Raw genomic sequence first — 27579 nt, forward strand, 5'->3', positions numbered from 1 at the left:
TCACTAAAGGCAGTTTTCTCGTGGTCTCATTCGTCTACCTCGATCTGCCAGTATCCACTTTTCAAGTCGAGTGACGAAAAGTGCTGGGCACGCCGCAGTCGATCTGAGTCGTCGATACGTGGCAGTGTGTACACGTCCTTTTTAGTTACGTTGTTGAGCTTCCGGTAGTCGACGCAAAAGCGTAGCGTTCTGTCTTTCTTTTTGACAAGAACGACCGGAGACGACCATGAGCTGTTGGAAGGTTCGATCACGCCGTCTTCAAGCATCTCTTGTACTTGCGTACGAATCGCTTCGCGTTCCTTTGCCTACGCGCGGTAGGGCTGCTGGCGTATCGGGCGTGCGTCGTCGCATGGTAACTGACCATGCGTCGCCTTGTAACTGAAGTCTGGCTGCACCTTAGACGAGCTTGCAAAGCATGCCCTGAATTCAAGCAAGAGCTCGTGCAGTGCTGCCTGTTTGTCTTGAGACAACTCTGAATTAATGTCGACATTGCCCAGTGCCTTGTCAGCCATCCTCACTGGTTCAGGGGCAAAACATTCAGCAACGTGTTCTACTTCTTCGGCAAATGCTATCGCAGTACCGCGGAAAAGGTGTCGATGCTCGTTACTAAAGTTGGTGACTAGCAACTTAGATCGGCCATCACGAAGCAGTAGCACACTCCTGGCCTCACAAACACCTTGCGTCAGTAGATACGCTAAGGTACTTTCTGCGACCACTCCACCTTCGCGCAATCCACCGCACATCACTTCGACTAGAACACTGGCTCATGGAGGAAGCGTAACACTTTCGGCAGGAAACACGTAGCGCGTCGTCACGTCGTTTGTCAGCGTTTGTGTCGTTGCTTGGTCGGCTGAGAACGTGACTACACCTCCCCGTAAGTCAATAACAGCGCCGTATTCCTGCAGGAAGTCAACTCCGAGAATGACGTTGCGGGAGCATTCGCGTAGGACAAGGCAACTCACCACGAATGTCGATCCTCGAATCCGAACTCTTGTCGTGCAGGTTCCCAGTGGAGTAACAACTGTGACCACCAGCCGTACGAATCGGCGAACCATGCCAAGGTGTAATTACTTTCTTCAGAAACGTCGCCATCTTCCCGCTTAATATAGAATAGTCCGCTCCGGTATCCACTAAAGCGCTAACCGCATAACCGTCGATCACCACAGGTATGTCGAGCGAAAGCCGGTCATTCCGTTCAGCTGCAGTTGATGTCGGACCAGTACCCTTCGTTACTCGCGTTGATCGGAGGTCTTCAGCACGTCGACTGCCAGCGGCCTCGCCCCCAAAGGTCGCTGGAGTTAGTTTTCCCGGCGGGGACTTGGCGACCGTCTGCTCGAATACCGCGGAGGCGATGGTGAAAATCGCCTTGGCGACGGTGAGCGCGACTGCCGCCCGGTAGGCGGTAGCATGCGTTGCTGAGCCAGATAATCTTCAATGTCCCGAGGTCGTTGGCCCAGTCGGGGTGATGGCGAGTAGGCAGAAAAGCCCCGCAACCCGAGGCGTCGGTATGGGCACTGGCGATACAAATGATCTGCCTCACCACAGTGGAAGCAGCAGAGGACGGCGATTCGGAGTATGCCAAACGTCTGACTTCCGAGTGGACATGCGTCGATCGTCGGCGTAATGTACTGGTTGCTCCTGCGGAAGCACAACCGGAGGAGCAGCATGGGGAAATGGAGGCGTGCGTCGTTCCTCGATGTACGGCACCGTTGGGCTGGTGGAAGTGCAACCGGATGAGCGGCCTGGACAAACAGCGGCGGGAGGAAGCAGGCTGTCTCAACACTTCTGCGTAGGTCGCACGGCACGGTGTTGAGAACCAGCGCCCATGTCGTCTGCTTCTCTTGCTTGTACCATTCCCGTGTATCAGCAAACAGATCCCATACGTCTGCTAGCCACAAAATTAGTATACTCTGCTAGCTTCTTTAGTGACAACCTTAGTTAAGATAAAGAACATCTGCCATACAAAATTCGGCATTTCTTACAAGTGAACAGCTCATAAAAGGCTATCAAAAAAGGCTGTTTTGATACCAAAACTGCAATAATGCTGCCATTGCCTCTCGCCGGAAATGATGCATGATCCAAAACATTGAGAAATAGCGTGGTTCCTCAGCATGACCTCCGAGATTAGGGATCACATGGATGTGCTGAAAATCTCGGAGGCCAGTTTCTGGGATTTGCAGTCACATCTGCTAACCACCAGGTGCATGTGTTGTCTGCTGAGGTAATTAATTAAAGGCGGGTAATACTGAAGTTAATGTCCCTGCAGTTTATGCAACTTCAGACAATTAACATCCCTGCAGCTTAGCAAGTATGTACTGCTCATTTATAGCTAATTTAACTCAAGTGAAATTTTATTGCAGTTGGCCTTATGTAACCAGGAATACACGTCTACGTGAACTGCAAAGTGTTTTTGAGCTTCATGGGCAATTTGCTTTAAAGTTATCTCACCTGTGTTGGCCTTCAATAAACAGAATTTGTGAGGTTGCAGCACAAACAAAGCAAGCTTCTATGGGTGTTACTCTTACATATTGGTGTTTGTGTTTGCTTATTTAGTTATTTACGAGTATGAAGATTTCTGCAACGTATTTCAGTAAGCTATGAGATAAGACTGACAAAAGACTGCAATACTGTATTTTCACGTGTATAACGTGCCACTGCAAATAAGACACATGCCTATTTGTAACCCTCAGAAAAATTGGAAAATAATGCAAAACTGAGTGCATGTGAAACTGCTACAGTCATTATGTTCACCATCTCGCACAATTATTGGCACAACAAAGGTCGTCAAGAGCAATTTTATTTTGCATATTTTGTAATTGATGCTATCACTGCTGATTTGTGTTGATTTGCATGGTTGTTTCACAGCACTGCACCCTGGATTGCCGTGGGGACACGTAAGAAGTCAGAATTGATGTGTAACAAGCAACACCCACCACCCACTTTGCACTTGCACTACGGGGGGAATTGGAATGTGCTAGTTGGCACTCCAGCTAATTAGAATTAACAGCTTGCAAACCGGACACAAAGATTCTCTCTATTTCATTGTTTTTTTCCACTTTCCACACTTTGTACTGTTGAAAAGAATGCAGTGTCATGAGAAAAAGTGAACAGACCCCTCCGCATTTTTTAAACTGTGATTGGACATCATTTGACAAATCAACAACCACTGCTCATTCTAGTTTAGGCATACCCTTTTAAAAAAAGCAGTTGACTCCAATTGAGAAATTTCCAATTGGTACCCATTGGAAAATTTCCAATTCGTAAATTAGTAGTACATAACTGGACCAATCGAACTAACTGGAACGTGATAAATTGATTTTTGTTGGAGTGACCAATTATACCCAAAGGGTGACAATTGGTTTGAAACCAATTGGTTGGAATGACCAATTGCAGCAATGGACAGTACCAATACACATACGAGATGTGTTCAAAAAGAAACCGAACTTTTGCTATAGCACCTTTACTGCTTATGGTACATTTTAAGTGCTGTCCCTTTCAAAGTAGTCCCCTCTACTGGCAATGCACTCTTCCCATCTTTTTTTCCATTTTTGGAAAGCGTCCCGGAATGCACTTTCTGGAATGGTGCGCAGGTCTCTTCTCGCATTGTCCTGGATCTCCTCTACGGTTTGGAAACGACGTCCTTTCAAGGTGGTTTTCAGCTTGGGGAATAGAAAAAAGTCTGCTGGGGCTAGGTCCGGAGAATATGATGGGTGGGGCACAACAGGAGTGTGGTGTTTCGCTAAGTAGCTGCAGACAAGGAGCGACGCTTGGACCAGGGCATTGTCATGATGCAACATCCAAGCACGATTTTTCCACAATTCAGGCCTCTTACTATGCGCAGAATCTTTTAAACATGATAGGATTCCCTGGTAAACTGGTCAGTTTACCGTCTGACCATGTGGCACAAGTTCCTGATGGACAATGCCTTTGCAGTCAAAAAACACAACCAACATCACCTTCATTTTTTACCGACTCATACGTGCTTTTTTTGGATGAGGAGAACCTTTGGCCACCCACTCGCGATGACTGCACTTTCATTTCGACATCATAGCCATAAACCCATGTCTCATCGCCTGTTATGATGTTCTTAAGAAAGTTTTCATCGTCATTGGCAGCGGCGAGCAGTTCCTGGCTGATTTCAACACTGGTACGCTTCTGTTCGTCGGTCAACAAAAGCGGCACGAATTTTGCACTGGCACAACGCATCCCAAGTTTGCCACTGAAAATTTCATGACATGATCCTACGCTGATACCCACTTCATCAGCGACTTCTCGAACGATGATTTCCATGAATCACAGTTCGAACTCTCTCGACGTGGTCATCATCTGTGGATGTGGAAGGTTGTCCAGGCTTGGGATTGTCACCGACCGACATTCTTCCGTCTTCAAAATGCTTAAACCAACTAAGGGTCAGAGTGAAATGTGGCAAATGGCAGTTTGTTGTCTAAACTTGCCGCTACATGAGCTCAGTAGCCGCGTGCGCTCCCTCTGCCGGTTGGCATGCTATTTTAATAGTTCGGTTTCTTTTTGAGCACACCTCGTAATACCCCACAAACCAAACCTAAATAGGATTCCAGCTGTCAGAAACAGGTTTGCTATAGCCTTAGTACTGCATGCATATATAGCTATAACTCATTCCAGTTTCCTTGAATGGGTTCATAAACTGAAAGTATGATTTCCCTGTTGGTTACGTTCTAGCTAGTTTATTCCTATTGGTAGTCCAATTAGACTCAGTTGGGAATGTAAGGTGGGCCTAGCTGGTTCAAACTGGCAAGTTCAATTGGACTCAATTGGTTTCAGTTTGACTCAATCATAACCAGTTGGATCTAGGGATTTTCCAATTGGTTCCGATTGGCTCCAGTTCATTTCAATTTGCAACGCCAATTGGTTTTTCCTCTGACCTAATCATAACTGGTTGGAAGTAAGGATTTTCCAATTGGTCCCTATTGGTCCCAGTTGATTCCTATTGGAAAAGCTAATTGGAGTCAATTTTTTTTTTGGCTGGGTAGTCTGACTGGGCCTGAAAAAAATGCCTCAACTGAAAATAATGGCATCTTTGCTAGCTGATGCATGCAAAAATAGAGGGCAAAACTAGAGGTGTGGTCCATTACTTTGGCATGTAATGGTGCTCAAGGTTTCTGAATATTTTGGTGCGAGTAATACATATTACACTACAGTGAGGGGGGGGCGGGGCATAACGTACAGAATAACAGAAAAGAGGACAAATCGCTTCGTTTTTGACATCAGCAACATTGTTGCATCATCAATGAAGTAACTAAATAGACATGAAATACTGTATTGAAGCATTTTGCTTTTCCGCTCACTCATCCGTTTTTTTATTTCTATTACTGCGCAGTGCCTTCGGAGAGTATGCCCACTGTGTCCGCACGGCTGTCCAGGTCAAGTGCAGCACAGATCGAAATGCACTCGTCGAGAGCATCATACAGCAGACGCTAGAATTCATCGGGCACCACTGCGACAACTACTACTACGGCTCAAGTCTCTGCTCGGCTGCGACACCGGTTATGTCAACGAGTGCAGTGATGCTTGTCCTCGCGATGGTCTCGGCCTGCCTCGCTGTGCAGCACTGATTCATTGCCTTGCACTGTGAGAGGATGGCGCTCGCGGGACAGCACCTACCACGCTGGTGATAGGTAGGGCGTCTCGAACGCTGCCTGATGGGGTCAGCGAGAGGAAGCAGAATGTGGTTTGTTCGCAGCAGTGCAGACATCTTCGAACAAGGCATTTTAGTGGGAAGCCAGATATGGTCAGTTTCCTGTTGATAATACTTTAGATGCTGTTATTCCTGACATTGCTGGCTGGACCAACATGTGGACCACAGATCAGAGACGTTTGAGCTGGAACAAGGGCAGCTAAAGAAGCTGCTGCATGTAGCTCTTGCACAAAAGTTGCCAGAAGGACCGCTAAAAAAATTTACCTTATCAAATGTGCTTAGAAATCTCGTCCTGCTGCTACCATCATGAGAACATCTTTTATAGTTGTATGAGCAATGAGTGACCATGCATTCAGTCACGTGTTATCAAGACATACACGCACACTGCTGCCATTGCCAGTGCTGCAAAGACAAGACGAAATTGAAAGGGGCCTGCTGCCAACCTTATACTCAAGCATGCAAGCTTTGCATCAGAGCATGTGACACTTGACAAAAGGCTACAAAAATGGGTTGAAAGCCTACGAAATTGCTGGCATAGCATCACAAAGAAATGTCATGGCTGCTGTCACTTGTTTCAGAAGCCTAGTGCTCTGCAGTGAAAGAGGGTGAGGAGGAAATGCATGCAGGAGATGGTGGGGCAAGAAAGAAAAAAAGACATAAAAAAATTGCATAAATTTTATCAATATGCTAACCAAAAAAATACCCTATAGGCCGTTTGGTTCGTTCCTGTCAATATTTGTTACTAAGCCACTCAACAAAGCCACTGTGAATGTTGCCATTGTCACATCTGGCCAATCATGCTACTTTGGCGTTCGATCCACATGTGCAGTAATCTCTTGGAAGAAAATGTAAATGGAATACTGTAATATGTTATGTGTAATGACAACTAGAATACAACACAACATAAATTTTTGTAGAAACAAAAATGAATACCCATAATATGACGAAAGAAACACCTCAGTCAAACTATGGTAATGAAGTGTACACAGTACATGATGCAAATTCAGCTTGCCAGTATCGTAATATCATAAACCTTATCACATATACTTTTCTTGGGCATATGATAGCAAACAAACATTGCAGAAACTTCTGGCCCATAGACATAATATGAAATAGAAGTTTCAGGTATTAAAACCCAGGAAAAGCTTCTTATTACAAGATTTTATGACAGTTATTGCTATTTTTATTATGTATATGTATGCTCAATGTGCAGCCCAAAAATAGTTTGTTTTAAATGTGTGGCTGAGGCATGTTTTTATTGCGGTATGATTTTCTCTTGCCCTGAAGCATGCAGTTGACACCTGTGAATGATGACTGCTTTGCAGTGCAGCAGTGGCTTGTATGCAAAGGGGCGTTTACTAAGACAAATGAAGCATGCAAGTCACAACTCGCTGATGTCCCACTTTAGACAACCGTGTGGACATCAAGATTCAAGGTCACCACTCCGTCAAGGGTATTTGCATCGCTTTCTGCATAGGCATTTAGCTTGCAGATGGATTGGTCCAGAAGATGGAGCAGTTGTCACCGGTCACTAGGTTAGCTGCACGAATGCACTCAGCATTACGGGCTGCCTGCTCATGATGGACAGTACGATCCACTGTTAAATAAAATACCTAACCAATATTAATGCTAATGTAGCCAGAATGTTCCTTTGCCTTCATCAGAAATAGGTGACTGATATTATCATTGGAATATGAATTTATACTGAAAAATTTTGTCCCTGGGCCTTTATGTCATTTCTAAGCAATAATTCATGATAAAATAATAACTGCTTGTTTCCTTTAGCAGGGGACCATCTGTGCAGTCTGTTCCTTCCCGCTATTGCCGAAGGATGAATGACAGGTTTTCTTGACAAAGAAGCAGACATTTGTGCAATGTCAGCTACTCACAACTTCTATACTCTATGTCCAGTCACTACTTCTCAGACAGCACGCCTCAGTCTTAACAGCAATGTTGTCGAGCAGACAACGCCAACAAATGTAAACTGAGGTAGAATGCAGCATAAACGAGGCTGAAAGATGTAACCTGAGGCAGAAACTGGAAAGTTACTGTCAAGCAATAGCTCCAAGGGCTATGTTTCCATTTTCACATGGCATTACAGAGAATGAATTATGGTCTGATGCTACATCAAACACAGTTGGTGCAAAAGAAAATCCATCACTGCCCTAGCACCCCATGGTCATCACTTAACTCAAGAAACAAAATTCAAAATAGATGCATTGCAAAAGTAAGTTAGTTTCATGATTAGGTACATTTTTTAGTCTGCACATCTAACCACTGCAATAATCCCTTCAATTAACACAACATTGACAAATTTCTTAGAAAATTGATGGATCATAGCAATTAGCCAACAGCTAGCTGTTTCACATCTGGAGATGCTCACATGCAGTTGCTTTCTTGCAACAGTCCTCGTTCAGTAGGCACTAGGAGGTTTAGTAATTTTATATTGATGCCAGCTGTCATGTTTTGTAAGGAGTGCCCTTGCAAGGAAAAAAGTAACCTGCCGAGACTAATCGTCATCATAGTGAACCTGCGTCTGAAACAAGAACGTGTTCGTCAGATGTTATTGCTGTTTTAAAAGTTTGTAGAAAAATTGTTACAAGGTAATCTACAAGAAAGTTTCTGACTACACAACTTTTCTTATTCGCTTTTTTTGTGCAGTGAACTGCGGAGGTCTCTAAAATCATTGATGCTGTAAAAACAAATTTCACTGAGCCAAGCTATCAGCAATGCCCTCCATGTTACTTAGTGTTCTGTTCATCAGGTGCACAATTGTGTGCATCCACTTTCAATGCTGGGAGATTGTAATGTTTGCAAATTATGAAAAGCAGCCTGTAAACAACGAATTATTTCACTCTAACGCACTAATCAATACAGTTCTTTTGGAACTGAATGAGACATCAAGTGAGCTGTAGTAAGCACATCCTATACAATGTTTAGTTTTGTTTTATCATTGATACATGGATAAATATACATGGCCAACCCAACTCTACACAATTCTATGAGCTGCCATTACAGTTTGTTGCAGTGACACTCAACTGCGTAACAACTGCCATTTGTTGCTCCCACGAGGGTAAATTTCCATAGGAATTTCACACCGCCTCACACTCCTCCTCGCTATCTCTTATTTTAAGTGATACTTCAGAGCATATTTATGAAGTGCCCAGCAAGGCGTGGGAAATCAACACAAACTCACAAAATTTATGTGCCAGAAAAAGAGAAGCAATTGATTATTGATGATAGATTAGGAGATGAAGTAATGTACTACTTGAGCATACTTCACACATTAGTGCACACACACAACCACCAATCGTATTGCGTTGCTCAGCTCGAGGTCGCAGGTTCGATGCCAGCCATAGCAACTGCAATTCAATGGGTTCGAATGCAAAATCACTCGTTTACTTGATTTAGTGCATGTAAAAAACCTTGGAGGGTCAAAATTAATCGGCAGCCTCACTATGGCATGCCTCATAATGAAATCATAGTTTTGACACGGAAAAGCCCATAACTAAATTCTTTAACCTGCCCATTATGTAGTGTGATAGCAGTGCAAGTAGAAATGGTGGAGGATGCTGGAAAAGCAGTAAATTTTAGTAACCGTACTTTATATGGTTCTTCATGGCATACCGTACTGCAATGCACTAAATGTAGATGTGGTACTTTCACTCATAAGCACAGAGAAGAAATTTCTTTTTTATTAATAAGTTTGTATGCAGTTAACTTATCGAGAGCAAAGAGTATTGCAGCATTGTTCAAAAAAATGTTTCAGCTCTTACTGTAAAAGAGCAATGAAGGCAAAAGGATAGAAGGCAAGAGAACAGGAGGAACACTGGAATTTGAAGGTGCACATAGGGCGCTGGGCGCTTTTCCAGTTGAGTCGGGGCACGATTTTTTTAAATACCAGACTGGACTTCTTTGACGAGGCTCTCAGCATCATATAGGCGCTCTACTGTTGCTTTCTATCCTTTTGTCTTCCTCCTTCTTTTGCTGTAAGAACTGGACTTTTGTTTTATTTAAATAATATTGCAGTTCCAATTAGCCCAGCTTTCAGTGACAACTACAGCATTACAGTAGTCTGTAGCCTGGCAACTTCAGCTGCTCATGCAAGTTTAAAAACCTTCAAGAACACTATGTTGCAGTTACTCAGCTTTGTGACTTTGTGCACTGCTAATGACATCTTGTTTAAACATTTGCAGCCACAGGGAATATGAAGGCAGTAAATACTAAGTATCCTCCACCTATGGTATACAATTTGCAGATGGCTTGCTGGCTGATATATGTTTATTGCGTTAAACTTCCAAAGTACCTTTAGCACCCAGCATGAACGCACACTTACCATGCTCGATTTTTAGATGTAATGGTGTAAGTGCTTGTGATGGTAATTAGATAACATTTAAGCTATTTTATAAACTGCAAACGTAAGAATGGTCTATATCTCTGCATGAGCTAGGTTAGAGTCGGCGGACCACCTTACAACTTGTTGCTATGAGTTGCACATATGCCAAAGTTGGTGGCACCTAATTTACTCTTTTTAACCTTCAGTGGCACTTTCTTCATCACATGACAGCCAGCTCACACTTGTGCTTCTACTTGACTATAAATGGCACCACTGTGGTTAGGATTTATGGTTAGGCTTTCTGCTTACTGGGGCAACATTCCTTATCTAGTATTCTTTTCTCTCTCTCTCTTTCTGATCCCTCTGTGTCTTCCGTCCTGTGGTATGTTCATGATGGGGTGCCTGCCCATCACCCAAACGTGTTTAGAACACATTGCTCACAGGTTAGGAAAGCGAACAGGCACTGCTGCTACAGAGACAGTAATTCAATGCTACATGTAGCTTTTTAAGTAATCCTAACTTTGTACATAACATTCATATATTGCAGGCGCTGCCTTTTCTTGCCGTACCAGAATGCAAACTGGACAGATGATAAAATAAGATATGATCGAAGAGGTCATTTCAGCATTTTGTCTGTGGAAATTTTGTTGGTACATGTCTGGGTCTGTATTATGTAAGGATTCTTTTTATTTTTCATTCTTTTCGCTCTGCTTTCTCGCTACCAGGAATGGGACAAATCATGGGCGATTAGAATTGTACGAAAAGAATAATTCAATGATACGATCCCTGCTGCAACTTGCTTCAATTTGCTTTGCCCAATGCCGCAGTGAGATGAAATGCTCACATGTCAGTACTCCAGAATGAAAAATGGACGAGAAAGTTTTCATGCCAGGTTTTCTTTACATCAGAGTTGTTGAGGTGGCACGCAGTGAAGGAGATTGCTCACAAACACTTCAATAGACTAATATGCAAAATGAGGGTGGCGCTATTCTTCCGAAGAGCAATAACTAATTTTAGCAGCCATTCTGTTCCAGTACTTGGTAAGAATATGCATGGCTGTTTGCCAGAAACACTAGCACATTCACAGTGGGACCTGTGCATAGTTTTTATTTCTGCTGTTTGCTTAAGTTCTTCTTTCATCAGGCACAACACAGAAATTATCTGTGATGCTATGGAAGTGACGTAAGATCACAAACTTACTACTGAACTGGCTCATGTAGGTTTTGATCAATGGTGTAGGAGATTTCAGCTTCGTTGTTTTACCATGATAAACACCTCCTGAACTGCTGTACAGCATTGCCAGTGTTTCTATGAATATCATTTGCTGTGGGCATTCCAAAATTGAAGATGCATATAGTAAGGAGGCTTCTGCTTTAGGTGGCAATGTTGAAACAATATGATGTGAAATGTTGCAGACATGTACTACACACATAGTGTACTGTATAAAACAAACTAAAGTTGAACCTTGCTATAACGAAATTGGGTCTCAGACGTAAATACATTTGTTACATTCGATATTAATTTTAGGCATATATTCACTGAACACTGATATCATTGGAAAACCATTTTTATTTACTTCATTATATCTGATCATTTGCTATATCCGTTTTCGTTATATGAAGGTTTGATTGGATATGAACGAGTGTGCCTCTGGATTCGATCTAGGGAAGTTTCACTGCCCGGAACATTGTCTTTGTCACTAATGAATCGTTTTTGAAATCACATTGTGAATGTGCTGTTAATCTCTTCCTTACTCACTTTCGGCGATTCAGAACACTCATAAATAAGGTGCAGTAGCAGCGTTCTCATTGTGCGTTCACAGTGACTAGAGCCACATTCTCTGTCCACTGAGTGAATGTAGAGTGAACTTTCTTTTTCACTAATGTGGTGGAAGATGTCCATTGCAGGGGCTCCTTTTGTGACAAATGAGTTAACTCATGGCAAGAGATATTCAAGCCTACAGCAATAAGTGAATCTTCCTTGTGATGGAACATTGTGCAAAGTACTAGATACTTAAACTTGCACTACTCATGAGACCTCAAAATGCAACATGCGCTAAAAACTTACCATTCAAGTAAAAAAGATTTATTAGAGCGTCTTACATTTCTTTCTTTATGTTTTCATTAGATTTCATTCAGTTTTTCTTATTACTATTATTATTAACAAACAATTCGAAGTGAATACAAGCTTATAAGACACATTGAAATAAATAAATATTTTTATTGCTGGGCTCTAATGCATTCTACAATTAATGTACATCTGCCAAAGTAATGTACTGGTATGCCTGCCTAACAAGGTAATAATTTTGGCTTGATGAGAAGGACTTACTTCTATCATTGTTCAGCCTTGTATTGCTGGATACGACCAGACTTAAATTCTGCAGTGTTGCATGATAAATAGGGTTCGACATGGAGCTGCATAGAGCTCTGTCAAGGACTGAGAATGTACGTTTTGTAGGGAAGATATCTGCAACTAGATGCTATAGCCACTCATAGCTGGACTTAAATCAGGCTCATATTGTCCAATGCGAGAAAAACTGTTCTAAATGCTCAAACACACTGTCTGCTCTACAACAGTAGTGCACGCAGAGAAGTTATTGTGTTTTCTCTGCACCTGTACATAGACTGCTTTTGAAAGTACATTTCAGAAACCATGAATACATGTCGGAGAGTATTTTAAGCGTGAACTGTTTATCAGTATGTTTCTTCAGGATGAATTGTGAAAATGCAAGGTTACACCGGTAGGCGTCTGCGAAACAGTAGGGTTTCTCATTTCTGCTTTGGAATTTAAGTGATCTTTTGATCCATGTCATCACAATAAGTATAGCTAGTGCAACTTAATTTCCTTTAAAGGTTCAATGCATCATTGAGAAGTATGCTCATGTGTGGCACCTTGGGATTGTGTTCGTGATGGTTTTGCACCAGGCACTGTTTTTGAAGGTGAAAATGTCCTCTTTTTTGTTGTTGTCGTTATGCGGTGCGTTATGACTTAATTCACATGACAGCCTTTTGAACACGTGAATTACGTTCTCCAATAGCTGCGCGTTTGTGATATGGTTGTTCTCGGTGCTTGCTTGTAAATATCGTGGGGAAGGGGACACAGCTACACGATCTATCGTCCTGCACTTTTTTCAAGAGTAGTGCGCTGGGCAATACATGCATTAGCCCAAGAAGGGTGAAGACATCGCTTCAGGGTTCTGGCAAAGGGTCATGTGGGAAAGGACAATGCTCCTTCACCACTATTTAGTGGCACCCCATGTTTCCTTGTTTTTATTGTCTTCTCAATTAGCCCGCTGCTGTCCAGTGGGTGTCCAGAAGTACTTCACACAAAATTATTTTACGTGGTGATAGATTGTGAGTGTGTGGCAATATCTGTCCGCTACTCACGGCTGTTTGTACATAGCGCATAATGTCATATCGCGAAGCAAGCACATGGGCTCGCACACGTAGGCAATGGAATGCCACAACACCATGGCAAAATTGCACCTGAGGCTTATAGCATTACTGCATCAGCATTAGCACACCTAGACGCTGCCATTATCTGTTGAGGTCTCACTGATACTTGGCTCTTGAACATTTAAGACTTCACTTACGTGGGGGCGAGCACTGTAAAAATGTTGGCTCTGGAGCAGAAAATATAAAGAATGCAATTCTATAAAAATATTTAAGTTCAGAATGCTTGTGCAGTTTTATAAGGAAGGTGCTGCTAGCAAGATATTGTTGCTCTTGATTACTGGCAGGTGCATGTTGTGGCTATTAGTATAGGTGCGGTGACTGGTTCAGAGCACTGCTACAAATCCTCTCTCAATGTTTTCCTTTCTGGCTATATCACATTCTGAAGGGATACACATTATTCTTGCCTTTGTATTCCAGAGCTGTGGGGTCTTCTAGATTTGACTCTTCTCACCTGAGTTTGCATTTTCAGAATATATTTATGAAGTTGAGGCTACCATCAGAATGCGTTTTGTATCGCTGTGAGTTGATAGTGTTTGTTGTGGCCATCATACTGGCCTGCAGTGCTGTGGTGTCATGTTTCTGTAGCGCTGTGCTATCAAATCCATGCAAACATCCATCATGCGACTAGTGCAATTGCTCTTCACAGCTCTTCACAGCATGGTCTGATGCAGCTGTGTGGCACATGATAAAACATTTGCTGAGAATGAGTGCTGAACAATGAGACCTAACAATAGTTCATTCTTTTTATTTTTCATTCTTTTTAAGGAGCATTCTTTTTATTTGCACATGCTTTGTCTCTTGGACCATGTTTGCGTGGGCACATGCATTGTATTAGCCTGCTGAGCTTTTAAATTCAACTGGCGGCACATGTAATGTTTAATTCATAGGCAAGCCCACGTCGTAGCTTCCCTGTGCTGCGGTGCTGATACATTGCCTCTGGTGTCGTTTGACAGGGATGGTAATGCATTGCAATACAGAAATGTGCTGATATTGACATTAGATGCAGTGCTTGTGTATGGGTCTTTTGTTAAACTTCAAGGGACCAGAAGCATTATTTTCTGAGTGGTGGTAGCTGTGCGTTGGAAAGCAAGAAGCAAGGAAACATCCTTTAGCTTGCTAGAAGGATGACTTCGTGTTCTAGTGGACATTCAATATATATATGAGAGGGGAAATATTTTGTTATAACACATGGGTACATAATAATTATCACATAAAAAGACCTCGGTAAGTGCCAGTAGCTCTTCCATAATTAAAACTGCACAAATCTAAATTCTTTTATGACAAGTATGGCTAGCATTGGCAATTTATTGGTCAAGTAGTGGCAAATGACCACTAAGCGGATTCATGCAAAATGTGTTTTAAACTTTTCGATACAGGGCAGGCTCCGGCAATAATGCGTATGCTTCTTAGTGTTCAAACATCCAGCAGAACAGTCTGCAAGGTTAGGAGTGTCCTAAATGTCACAGGCTGTAAGCTTTTGAACTGACGATATTCCTCTGCAAATTGTCACCTAATGCTGGTGCAGTTGTACAGAAAAGGTGCAGGTCTCATACATATATGTGCTGTCCGTTGTATATGTGCTGTGGCTGCTATGGTGTACTTCGTTACATTTTATTACAATACTTGGCCTGGCGCAGTTGGTGCAAGTGGCTGACTACTGCTCTTAATGCATTTAAGTCCAGGTTAATATGCCAATTTTTTATCATGATTTCTTGCACATGGCGAGCTATGATGGCTCAGGAGCAGCACGTGCGTTATTGTGAAAGTGGCGTTCAGCCTGTGAGAGAGCTTGTACAAATATGACCGCTTCAAGGTGCATATATCCTAAAAATTGCTAGGTCCAAATGGCTTGATTTTTGTCACTACCTTCTTAATGCATTTCTGCATCACATTACTACTTGCGGGACTGCAGAAGTATTCTTCAACATTTCAACTGAATAAGCTCTCTCTATTGGCTATGGTGCCACAGCTGTCAAACTCAAACATTTCTGCTGTTCAGGAAAAGTGAATCACTGCAAAGAATGACATCTGTCAGCTTACTGTCCTGCAGCATTGCTTTCTCTGACTGTCTGCTTCCTCTGCAGTTATACTGAGTAAACAACTCAAATGACTGAAAACCCAAATGAGTTAACGCTTTTAATCATCTAGGTTCTTACAATTCAGAAAAAGTATTTCGATTTTAGGTGCACGGTTCTACGCTGGATTGGTATACCCTGTTGAATGCCGCCTAATGTTTTTTTTAGGCTTTTAAAGATCATTATATGGCTCTTTCACCGCTACACGGCAGGACCATACAGGAACAGGGAGAGTCTTTAAACAGGCTCGAATTTGATGAGCTTGTCCCTTCCCTTTTTTGCTAAAAAAAGTGCTTAAGGACAGTTTCACCCACTTGCAGCCAACTGTGCTAAGTCCACCGTGTTATATGCGATCGCGTGTGTCTCAAATACTGATTATGCAAAGACAACGCAGGTGCCTTAGAAGGTGCGGGAGACGGAGTATTTTTCTATTTTTGTATAACCACGATGTGTCTGGGCTCTGCGTGTCGACAAAGGACTCGCTCCTGTGCTCTTGGCACAGCAGTTGGATGGCCAGGGTTGGCTGGTGCGTGTGCGTGTGCACTAAAACGTGCACGTTATGTTGTCTGTGCGAGTGACGAATGACCTAGGGAAGATGTAGACCTTTCGTGTCCTCTTTATTTCGTTGTGCCCCTTTTTTTAGGTTGTATAAGACTTGAACACATTCCTCATGCGCGGTTACCAGTGTATTTGTAGATTCGAGTTTAACCGCGTTGAAACTCTGTAAGTACATACACTGTTGCAGTTGAATAAAGGTTTTGAGATTTTTACACGTGTCTTTTGTGCAGTTTCTGCCTTCAAAGCTGGCGATTTGGGTTTCATGTTGTGCTTTGTTTGAAAAAGAAGTGATCCACATTTCATAGACACATATGCATTATACGTAGACAACACAGGTACATCACCTTGACATTGTGGCATATCCACTAATGGTACTATCCAGTCCTGTTAGTCCATCCTTTATAACCTCGGGGCGTTCTAGAAACAACTACTGAGGACTTTTTTAGTACATTTTGAGTACGATACCTCGCTCTGCTGGCTGGGTACTCGATTGCTATATATCTTTTGGAATTACTGTTCATAACCTGTTTTGAAGAGTTTTAGATGCGTAAGACTCCACACATTTCCAGGAGCGTTCATTGATTAAACACTGCCCCTAGCAACACACAGCCGCAGCAAAGGCTAAATGTCAGTTGCTGAAACGAACAAAATTTGATCAAAGAGAATAATTCGTTTGAACAAAATCGGTTTTGTTGGTGTCTTTGCTTATATTTACTTATTCACACATTTATTTAACACATCGTGGTTATATCGTAGTAGCCTGGAAGTGAACCTAGAAAAAGAGAGGCAGTACTAAGTCAGTACAGTACGACCTCATTATAACAAGTTAAAATGTGAGCCAGAATTACTCCGTTATATCCACTTCTTCGTTATATCCACTATTGCATGTACTCAAGGGAAATTTCACTTCGTTATATCCATTATTGTAGCGTTAGCTACACTGGCCTAGCCAAGCCCGTTTCGCATGGCACATCAAGAGCCGTGCTGCGCATGCGCAAGGATCAGTGATGTCACACGGCTTGCGCATCACCGGAGCCACCGGAGCCGGCACCTCTCGCGCACTCCGCCGCCGCCGCGCGCGACTCACCGTCGCCGGTCTGTGCATTCCAGAGGAGTGACGTCGTAGCCGTGGTAGACGCACTGGCGCCGGCGCGCGTTCGCTCGCTGTGCAGTCGGCGTCTGACACTGCGCTGGAGCCGCTGCGCTTCTGACTGGCGTTTGCCAGTGTGGTATAGCCATGGAGAAGGAGAGCGCAAATGCTGCTCAACAGCGCAGAAGAACGGAGAAGCTTGACTCATCGGATCCCGAAGTAGTTGCCTGGCAATTAGCGGTTGAGCGTAGGAGGAATGAATACATGTGCCACATAATACGTATACCGCGTGTGTGTCATTGGAGCAGCAGTAAGCATGACAATCAAGCTAATCCTTGACAATCTAGGCAACCAGGAAAGCTAAGAGTAATCAGCTGAACCTTTGCTAACGCTACGTATATCCTGGCATAGCCGAGCTAAGCCACTGCAACTTTTTTCATTACAACGAAGTTTCACTGTACAATGCAGCAGGGCCATACCCAGGAATTATTTTCGGGAGGCATTCGATCGATCTCATACATATAGTATAGCTTTACTATCAAATTACTATCGATCAACATACATATATAATGTCAGTGAGAGAGAGACAGAAACTAAGATGGAAAGATAGATTAACCAAGGACGTGCCCAGTTGGCTACCCTACACTTGGGGAGGGGGATAGGGGAAGAATAGATGAGGAGAGGAGAGAAAAATCATTTGCAGAGACAGTCACAGAAGAATCTCCACTGTCACAAGCGTTCGTACAATCCAGTATTCTTCATGAACTGCAGAAGTTCGTGAAGCCGAACCTTGTGGCCTTTTGCATGCAAGAATGCATAGGCCATGGCCCAAGGATGTTTTCTTCTGAGAACAGAACTTCCTACCACTGTTATAGTGGTACATGGAATGAATATTTATAGGCATCCACTCGTGAATTATATGGCAAAATTCATGACAATTTATAATGTTTTGCGTGAGTAGAAATTCTTCCAGGTCGAAACCAATATGATGAGTCGAAATTAAATTTACCGTTGGACAACTGGTAAGGGAACTTTAAGTGGGCTATCTTTCTTTGCACATTAAGCAGTTGTAGGCCTGTCCTCACAATCATGACTGTTACAGGTTACGTGCATCGGTAGGAGGAGTGAATAAACCTTACTGCTGATTTCCGTACACCTTCATGTTTGTTAATTTGGTAGTGTTGGTGAGGATTCTAAGGCTGAATATGATCGCCTTGTAAGCTTTGAGTTTAATGCAGGAGCTGGTGGTTTCCTTTTAAAAAAGGCAAGCTTGTGTTGGGCCGCTTAACATATATTATCTATATGAGCATTCCAAGTTAGCTTGGCTGCCATCGTTACACCGAGGTATTTTGTTTTGAACAGGGAATTGCCTTGTCATTGATTCCATATCTAAACATCAAGGGAAATTTCTCATTTGAGAAGGTTATACGAGTGCACTTATCAAAATTTACCTTCATGTCCCCTTTGGAGCACCAATCATATATTACCTGTAAGGATTCGTTATGCAAAACTTTATCACTGGCGCTTTGCACACATCAGGACAACAGGCAGTCTTAGGCAAATAATTGCACTTAGACATGAGTATCCGCGTTATTTGCAATGTCGTTGATAAAAAATGCTCACCGACAATTATGATACTACTTAATGCGATATTTGAGCGCAGCTCCATACGTGCTTTCATTTCGTGATATATTGGCTGTAGTGGACAATCGGTGTCGTGCGGCACGTTGCAAACAGAGCAAAGTGTGGCGTGACTGCCTCGCTAATCTGGTTATCGTGAGAGCCAGCGTGTGGGCACGCTTTGCACAATCCACCACCGACAGACCTCCCAGATGCCCAGACTACGCGCGCTACTCTGGCGCCATCTCGTAGCCTTCGTCGCTGCACTACGCTTTTCTTCTCACGATACCCTTCCGCTTTCCGCCTCACGGTTCCGCTGCGCCCTCCTCTCCACTTTCCTCCTCATGCCTCTTCGCTCACGCTGCTTTGTTCATCTCCCGCTCTCATCTTCCGCTGTGCTCGTTCGCTCAGTTACACCGACGCTTGCCACAGAAACAGGCTCCTAAGAGCTGCACTCTAAAAGCAACAACAAAATATTCCCCAGAACTGATCCCTGTGGAGTCCCCGATGTCGCAGGCAACGTGGATGAACGCTCACTTGCTATTTCGACAAATTGTTGTTTCTTAGTAAGATAAGCTTCCACACGCATAATAGTTTGTACATTATTGCCAAATCTGTACGGCTTTTTAATAAGTTTTATGTGCGACACACTATTGAACGTTTTTCACAAATCCAGAGATGCTAAGTTAATTTGTTCTTTGGAGTTTATAGCCATAGCAAGGCTGTGCACCGTTTCAAATAATTGCAGGCAACCAGTGACAAACATTGACAAAACTCGTGTTTAGCATAAAACAGGTTATTATTTTCTATACTCTAATAATTTCTTGGAAATTATATGCTCAAGAATTCGACATACTGTGCAGGTAATGTAAATAGGGCAGTAATCTTGTAAAAGTACTGAAAGTTGGGCGAGTTGGTAGCTATTCATCATCAAACTGCAGTGCACACGCAATAAACGGGGACACAAGACATAGGTAACACATAGGCGCTGACTCGCAACTCAGTTTATTTTTGGAAGTAAGTTGCATGCATATATGTATAATTAGAGCACTGCACGGGCCTGATTTTTCGGCCCGAGCCCGGCCCCGGCCCGCTTTATGAGGGCCCGGGCTGGGCCCGAGCCCGGCCCCAGCCCGGGCCCGGGCGTACATGACTGAGACCAGCCCGGACCTGGCCCGTGTTACTGAGCCCGGGCCCGGGCCGGGCTCGGGCTTTCATTACTAATCTTAGCTAGGGCCCGTGTGTGCATGACGAGGCCCGGCATGTAAGAAAAAAATTATTTTAACACGAAAGTGTTTTATGCCGGGGTCCACCAAGACTTCACTGACGTATTTCCGTCACGGATGTGACGTTCTTACAATGTACACGAACATAATACAAAGAAAGAAACCAGAAAGAAAAAGTTCCACAAACATGCAAAATTTGGGAATCGAACCCACGACCTCTCGGTCCGCGACGATAGATCGCCGAGCGTTTAACCCATTGCGCCACAAACGCATTTGCAGAGAGCTACACAGACGCGCCTTATATATCTAACACTCCTCCGTGTACCCGCGCTCTTGCTCGGGGCGGTGCCGCCGCCTACGAGCAGAAAAGAGAAGTACTGCATTATGACACTAACGCGCACCGACAGTGAACGCTTCGGTGGTCTCAGCACTACGACGCCTCGATGCCAGCATTCGAAGGGACGCTGGCATCAAGAAGCACTACCAACGCCACCTAGGTTGCGTTCACCGTACTCAGCACAGCGGAGCGTGGCCTCCGCAATTAGCTCTGAAAATGTTTCTGAAGTTGATCGCGGAGGCTGCAATTACGACGCGCTGTACGCGCTGATTTGACTCGGTGACGATTCAGTTACGTGCTTTGTCTTGCGCGTTGTATTAGTGTGTCAGTTACGTGCTTCGTCTTTCGCGTTGTGCTAGCGTGTGCAGCGTAGTGCAGCTTCCATATGCACGACGGTTGCTCATGGTCATCGACGTTGGTAGTCGTGATGGAGGAGACGTGCCACCAGGCGTCAGCGTGGGTGCATCAACGCCTAAGGGCGCTTTAGCCACAAAACACCAATAGACATTATATATCAATGTGCAATAAACATTACACTACTTCTGTGAAGACACGTTTCACTTTCGTGTTCTATACCGATTCCTATATAAGAGGGATCAACCACATTTTTTTTAAAATGCGAACCATTTCTTGCCGGCGGCTCTGTCGTCCCGCGTCCCACACCCCCACAGCGCATGCGCGTCCCCTCCTCCTCACTCTTCTCTCCAACGCTCTGCTCCTTTCTCTCCTCTAGGAATCCGGAGCGGCGCGCTCGACAGGTGGTGCGACAGCTGCGTACTCCGCTGGGGGCGCCACGGTAGTTCCGCGGTATGAAAATGACGGAGCGCGCGCGCCTCATTCGCTCTCTTGTGCAGCGCCGCGATGAGCGCTCGGGCCGCTGCCGCGAAACCATCTCCCGCTCAAGCTGCATACTCCGCTGGGGGCGCCACGGTAGTTCCGCGGTATGAAATTGACAGAGCGCGCGCGCCTCATTCTCTCTCCTGTGCAGCGCCACGATGAGCGCTCGGGCCGCTGCCGCAAAACCATCTCCCGCTCAAGCTAACCATCTCCCCGCTGCTTCGCATCCACACATGGTTCTCTTTAGCGGGAGAGTGGAGTAATTTTTTTACTTACACATTGTACCGTACCTGTCAGCCTCACCTTATCGAGGTTTAATCAGCTGCAGTATATAAGCAATAAAAAACCGAAATCTTTGTTTCGCCCACGGGAACATCAGTGATCCGGCCCATTGCCTGTGCTGTTAATTTTCCGTTGGTGCTGATGCATTTACTTTGATTTGTACGATATGGTTCTATGATGTCATTTAGCATGCAAATATACAGGTTGTTTCATTTTAGCTGCACGAAATTTTTAAAAATTGCCTGTGGCAGATAGCACAATTATAATCCTTGAGCTAAACTACTCAATGAGGTGGCCACTACTTCCACGAGAAATCAAAATGCCTAATTGAATAATTCACATAATTATGCTAACTAACTTCTTAAATTATTATTTTACGGCACATCTTTCAATCTACAAATTATAGCCGCTTAGTTCGCTAGGCGTATTCACTTGGAAAGAATTCTCAGGACTGAACCAGTTTCGAGATTAATTTTCAGTGTCCGACGAAATGCATGGGGATTCCAATTACTTTTGTGCTTCAATGCATAACAGTGTTTTCCACAAAAGTTAACTGCAATGCCCATGCATTTCGTCGGACACATAAGCAGGCAAATTCACAAGCATACAGCATCAAATAAATGCACAAGACACCCCTTGCCTTAGTGCTAAAATAATGCAATAGTATCGACACTGGTAAAAGTGCAATAGCAAAAGCAGTAACATGGAAATGGTTTGAGGAGTGGTTCTTTGTATAATTTATTTTCCCTTACGCGGGAAACAATGTTCGTTTTTGTGGAAAAGAAAAAAAATTGCGTAGCTTGCACTGGTGGCGCAGTGCTAAAGAGACAGCCAAGTTGATGGGCACCTATCTAGTCCTGGCTTTGGGCTAGGCTAAGCACTACCAAGTCATCCCCAGCATTTCCCAGAATTTATTGATTATTGATCGATTACGATTAGCTATTGAGTGTCCATCGCAAACATTGGCCACGTATTTGGGCTAGGCTAAGCACTACCAAGTCATCCCCAGCATTTTTCGGAATTTATTGATTATTGATCGATTATCAATTAGCTATTAATTGGCTATCGATTGGCTATTGCAAGGTATTGGCCACGTATTCGGGCTAGGCTAAGCACTACCAAGTCATCCCCAGAATGTTCCGGAATTTATTGATTATTGATTGATTAGCTATTGATTGGCTTTCAATTGCCTATCAATGACTGACTAAGCTTAAGTAGTCCCAACCATGCTTAACTAGACTTACCCCCGTATTCTTAAACACGCCTTCACTCAGCGCTTCTCCTCGACTCAGCCAAGTCGAGGCGACGAGCGTTCCTTCACTCAAGGCGCCGTTGCGTTTCATGAACGCTACTTCACATTATCTCCGCCAAGGAACGCCTTGAAAATGTGCCCTTGACTCGAGTGAAGTGCACCGACCAAGAAAAGCGCCTGATATCGAGGCTATTCTTAAATGCGCTTAGCGAAAGCCCAATTATTTATGACAGATATGTGTTTCCGTTAATTTGGCTTCGTTATCAAATGACAACACGGCGCAATGCACAAATTTAGCTCGGCAGCGCTGCCACTGTTAGCGTTAGAGTGATAGATCAAGCGGGAGCTGTGTTTGAGGTCTGGCAATGATCGCACCCCAGCAGCTGAGCATAGCGCATGGCTGAGAAACAAGAAAATTTACGCCCGCATTTGTCTGCAGCTCATTCTTTCCTTGTGCTTAATTTGTGGTTAACATTGCAGTTGTTAATCGTAGTTATCATGGATGATATTGTCCATGTGTGTACTGTGACCGAGCCGGATTGACTTCGAAGGAGGCAACGCATGGAACGGCCGATGGGTAGCTTTGTTTACCTTCAAGACCAAGTGCTGCTGAAAGCTTTCTGAAAGCAGCAACAGGACAAAAATTAAGGGTGAGTGAGCAGTTTATGCACGGAACCACATTACGCTGTTGCGGGTTTGGTGAAGTTGCCACCGCGCTATCAATAAAACGTGTCCGATTTATCCAAGCATGACTGGCTCCAGTTGCTCATGCTGCGGGCATTAGCACCCGAAGCATACTATTCGAGGCAGCATAAGATTGCACGAGATGTTAGTTTTTTCTTTTTTGCTTTGGAGTTTGTGGGATATTCGGCGCGACAATCTGTTATCGGTTCAGCTGTTTAAACATAAATGCACAAGGCACCGCTCCGAGCCTTTGTCCGATGATCATTCCAGTACCGCGTAAAAAATCTTTCAGTAGAGAAGAAGCAGTTGTAGCATACATGTGGCAGAATGCATATGGTTGAGTGTGTAGCTCCGGCAGTTTTAAGGAAACAAACGTTTTTCAGTTCTGTACTTTATTTTAGAAGCCGTGGTGGTTAGTCGGTTTGTTCAAATTGTAGCACATATCGTCAATGAACCAGCCCTGGTGCCTGTATTTCCAGTGCTGCTTCACTTCAAATATACGCTACGCAATCTTTTATTTGTCCGAAAATTCACTTGACAGTAGTTGATTGCCAGCATTAGTTTTTTTTTCGTCTTACCTTTTTTCAATGTGCTATGTCGTAGCATCTGCTGCACGTTCCATAAACAGTGCTTTCAAGTTCACGCAACGGCTACATTTTTTTTTTTAGTTGAACTATGTCTCTTCATTTCAGTTGCTTAGCTGCACTGAACTTAGCGTGCGAACACCCTATATACATATCATTTTTGACATTCTGCTGCAGGATGTGGGCCTTGGAAAGACCAGCTGATGGAAAAAAAATCAACGTCTGTGTTGCACGGTAAGGAATGTGACTGACGTTAAATTTAGCATCGATAGATACGGTGCTTGCCTGTTGGAAATGCACCATCTCGCTTCCCCTAAAGAACCTAGGTGCTGCGGAAGTACTTGACTGATCTGCACGCTAGTTAGTCTGTGGTTATTTTTCATACTTATCACTAATAATATTGATGTTTTGTCAGGCCACATTGATAAAATGGTGAAATGCACGCCGTGTTATTTAAAACCGCAAACATGAAACAGCTATCCCATAATGAAATCAAACTCATATTTCATTCCTCTTGAACAGTCATGTATTATTGTTTTGAAGAGCATAGTTATTATTATGATGTGAGAAGTCATGAGTTGCTCGTAATGTGTTACGGTTGAGATGTGAGCTTTGTTACTGCCCACAATTTGTAATGCAGCACTTTAGTATTTAGTGGAATGTTGAAGCTACGTTTGCATGTACAAGTGTACATCAAGAAATATACCATAATTGTAATGGTTGATCTCAGCTTTGTTGAACTCATGGTAGTAATGCGCTCTATACTGTATTTTTCAGCAACGCCATTGTGACTCTCTGCATCTCCATTTGGCCTGTTGTGGGATCCCACAAGAGACGCTTTGTTCCTGGGTCAATTACTGAACTTCTGCAAGCCCCATGGAAGCCAACTGTCATCCGCATCAAATGGAACAAATTCATGGTTCCGGTCTTCATAATTCATCTTAAGCTGAAGTTAGAACCGGAGCTGAAACAGCGTATATTCTGTAAGGATTTACCACTGCATATGCTACTGTCTAGAACACTGCTAGTCTACTGTCGAGAACACGGATGGTGTTTTATTCTAGAATAGCTTTGTCAGTAGTACTACTGCTTGTGTTTGTAATATCACAGTCCATGCTCTTTTTGCAATCCTATCAGAACACAAAAAGACGAGAATAATTTTAATTTATTGTCTCAGAGATTGACACTTGGATTGACCAGAAATAATTCAGTGATACAGACTGCTTTATTAAATATGGTTTAAGAAAAGAAACCTGGATGAAAAATATAGACTTAATCAGCAAGGTGCCTAAGGCAGATGTATGCAAAATGCCTTTAGTGGTGATGTTTGAACTGTTAGGATGTCAGAAAGGAGATTGAGGTTTTAGCCAAAATAGTGCAACTACAGTGCAGCAGGACACATTAACTGGAGCTCCACTCTTCTACGCTTGCACACCAACGCAAGCGCAGCGCCCTTGAAAAGGCAGTTGCTCTGCGTGGTTGCATTGGCAGCCTGGTTCCTGCATAAGAGAAGGGGTTGGTCATAAACATACAATGATGTTAACGCACATAAAAACTAGCTTTTAACTAACTAACTAGTTTGATTTTCATAGTAAATACATTAGTTAAGAATTTTCATTGTGTTCAGGAAACCGATTTTTTTTACATTGGTGAGCTCGGACTGTTTTCATTAATGTTTGCAAAGATACAGTTTTAAGCTGGTCTGGTGTTTGCATAGCCAGACCGACATACAGCAATCTAACACTTACATAATGTACTCACTAATAGCTGGAATGTGCGCAACAAATATATGCGACATATATATGCTACCACTTGCTAGCGTTTTCTGTATTAGGAGCTGGGTCAACTGCTACAGCTTGTTCTTTATCACAATAAAGATAATGTGATCTACCAAAACTATCATCTCTTGTATTGTTATTCAATGTTTTGTATTGAAATAAAACATCACATTCCCTCTGTATACATGCAGGCATAATTATGAAAACCATTTCATGGCTGCTCACTTCTTCGTTGGGCTTGGATGTTCATAAGCATGATAAGCTAATTAAACTGAATATTTTGAAGCAAGGCTCACGTAATTATTGCTAACGACTTTAAATAGCAGCTATGGCACACGTCCTAGGCAAAATTACAGTATACTTTTTGTTTTTCTTAGAGCAACTAACTGCATGAAATTATAGCGAAACAGAAAAGTGAACGCACCTGGTCGTTTATAGAGCTGCTCGCCTTGCTGTAGTGGGCTTCGCCGACCTTGGAATAGGTAGTAATTGATGCACCCGAGTACAAACCGCTCAGGCGGGGAGAATTCCGGCGCTCGCGCAGTCAGACCCGCATCCAGCAATCGAGCACACTGCCAATACACCCGCTAAATGGCAGGAATCTTCGCAGTTGTTTTCTTTTCATAGGTTCGAAGTCCGCCGCAGTTATGTATCGTGCCGCGCTTCAAATGATGCTGCTTTGTACGATCACTTCAACAAAGGCCGTATTTCTCCTCAAGCTCTTCGTATCCTCCGCCAGGCACCACACTCTAAAGAAAGCGTGATCTCCCTGACATGGATCCCGGCCCACGCGGGCACTGTCCACCCACACCTCCCCAACCTCAACGAGGTCACCCACTTCATTGCGCGAGGACTAGTCAACCGCGCCGGAGACACTGGAGACGAGTTGGACACCAGGGACAGTCTTACTACTTACAACGATCTCGTTAAGGCATTTTACCTTAGTCGCCGAACCTTCCCCCCACCTCACCCCAAGTTCAGCCGGGCGCAGGCTACCACCCTGCGTCTGCTACAAACAAATACGTACCCTTCACCCGCCCGCCTCCACCTTATATTCCCTGAAGTTTACAATACCCCCAACTGCCGGTGCTGTGGCACTCACCCGGCTACGCTTCCGCATATGCTGTGGGAGTGCCCAGCACAGTACACACACATTAACACCACGACCCTCTCGTCGAGGTTGCGTGAGGCTCTGCGGAGCTCCGCCCTCGACGACCAAACCTGGGCGACCCAGCACGCCCGTGAGGTGGCGGCGAGGCAAGCCCTCGACGTCCCCTCATGGGAGGCTTAGGCCCGGCCATGTTAAAGGGCAACTCCGGCGATTTTTCGATGTCAACCTATGTCGATGAAATTCGCTGGGTCTGTTCCTCTGTATACCTCCGTCATGTCCTAAAAAAAGCAGGCTTGAGTGTTGCACAGATTTTTTACAAATGAATTTAGTTTATTGCCTCGAGCACCCTACCTTACCCCCTCCTCAGTTATAGGCCACATTGTGTATGTCGTCAGGAATGGTCCACGCAGAGCATGCAGACGACAGCGACGAGAGCGTGCAGGAGTCGACGATCGTTAGCTAGCGCTTGGCGTGAGATGTTGCTGTCGCGAGAAGTTGCATATTCCCTGTGGACGGGCAAGTGATGCGGGGTGGCAAGCGGTGTTGCGTTGTTGGCTGCACGAACTTCAGCCCTCGCCATCCGCAAACACTGTTTGAGCCGATGCCGATCGCGTTCAACCGAGGTTAAGCCTGTCACAGTGGCCAAGTTCGTGCGTCTGCTGCTGGCGGACCAGACCCAC

General features: G+C 44.0%; 1 protein-coding gene across 2 annotated transcripts in view; it reads left to right on the forward strand.

The window, feature by feature from the left end:
- Positions 1-16310, forward strand: part of LOC119466520 (uncharacterized) — a 448294-nt gene extending 431984 nt beyond the window's left edge. For both annotated transcript variants that reach the window (XM_037727038.1, XM_037727039.1), the window contains exon 7: positions 5357-16310. In XM_037727038.1, coding sequence (XP_037582966.1) covers positions 5357-5591 — 235 coding nt within the window. In that variant the 3' untranslated portion in view covers positions 5592-16310. The remainder of the gene's footprint in view (positions 1-5356) is intronic.
- Positions 16311-27579: the final 11269 nt, after the last annotated feature.

This window comes from Dermacentor silvarum, chromosome 10 (genome assembly GCF_013339745.2).
Source record: "Dermacentor silvarum isolate Dsil-2018 chromosome 10, BIME_Dsil_1.4, whole genome shotgun sequence".
NCBI classification, from domain to species: domain Eukaryota; kingdom Metazoa; phylum Arthropoda; class Arachnida; order Ixodida; family Ixodidae; genus Dermacentor; species Dermacentor silvarum.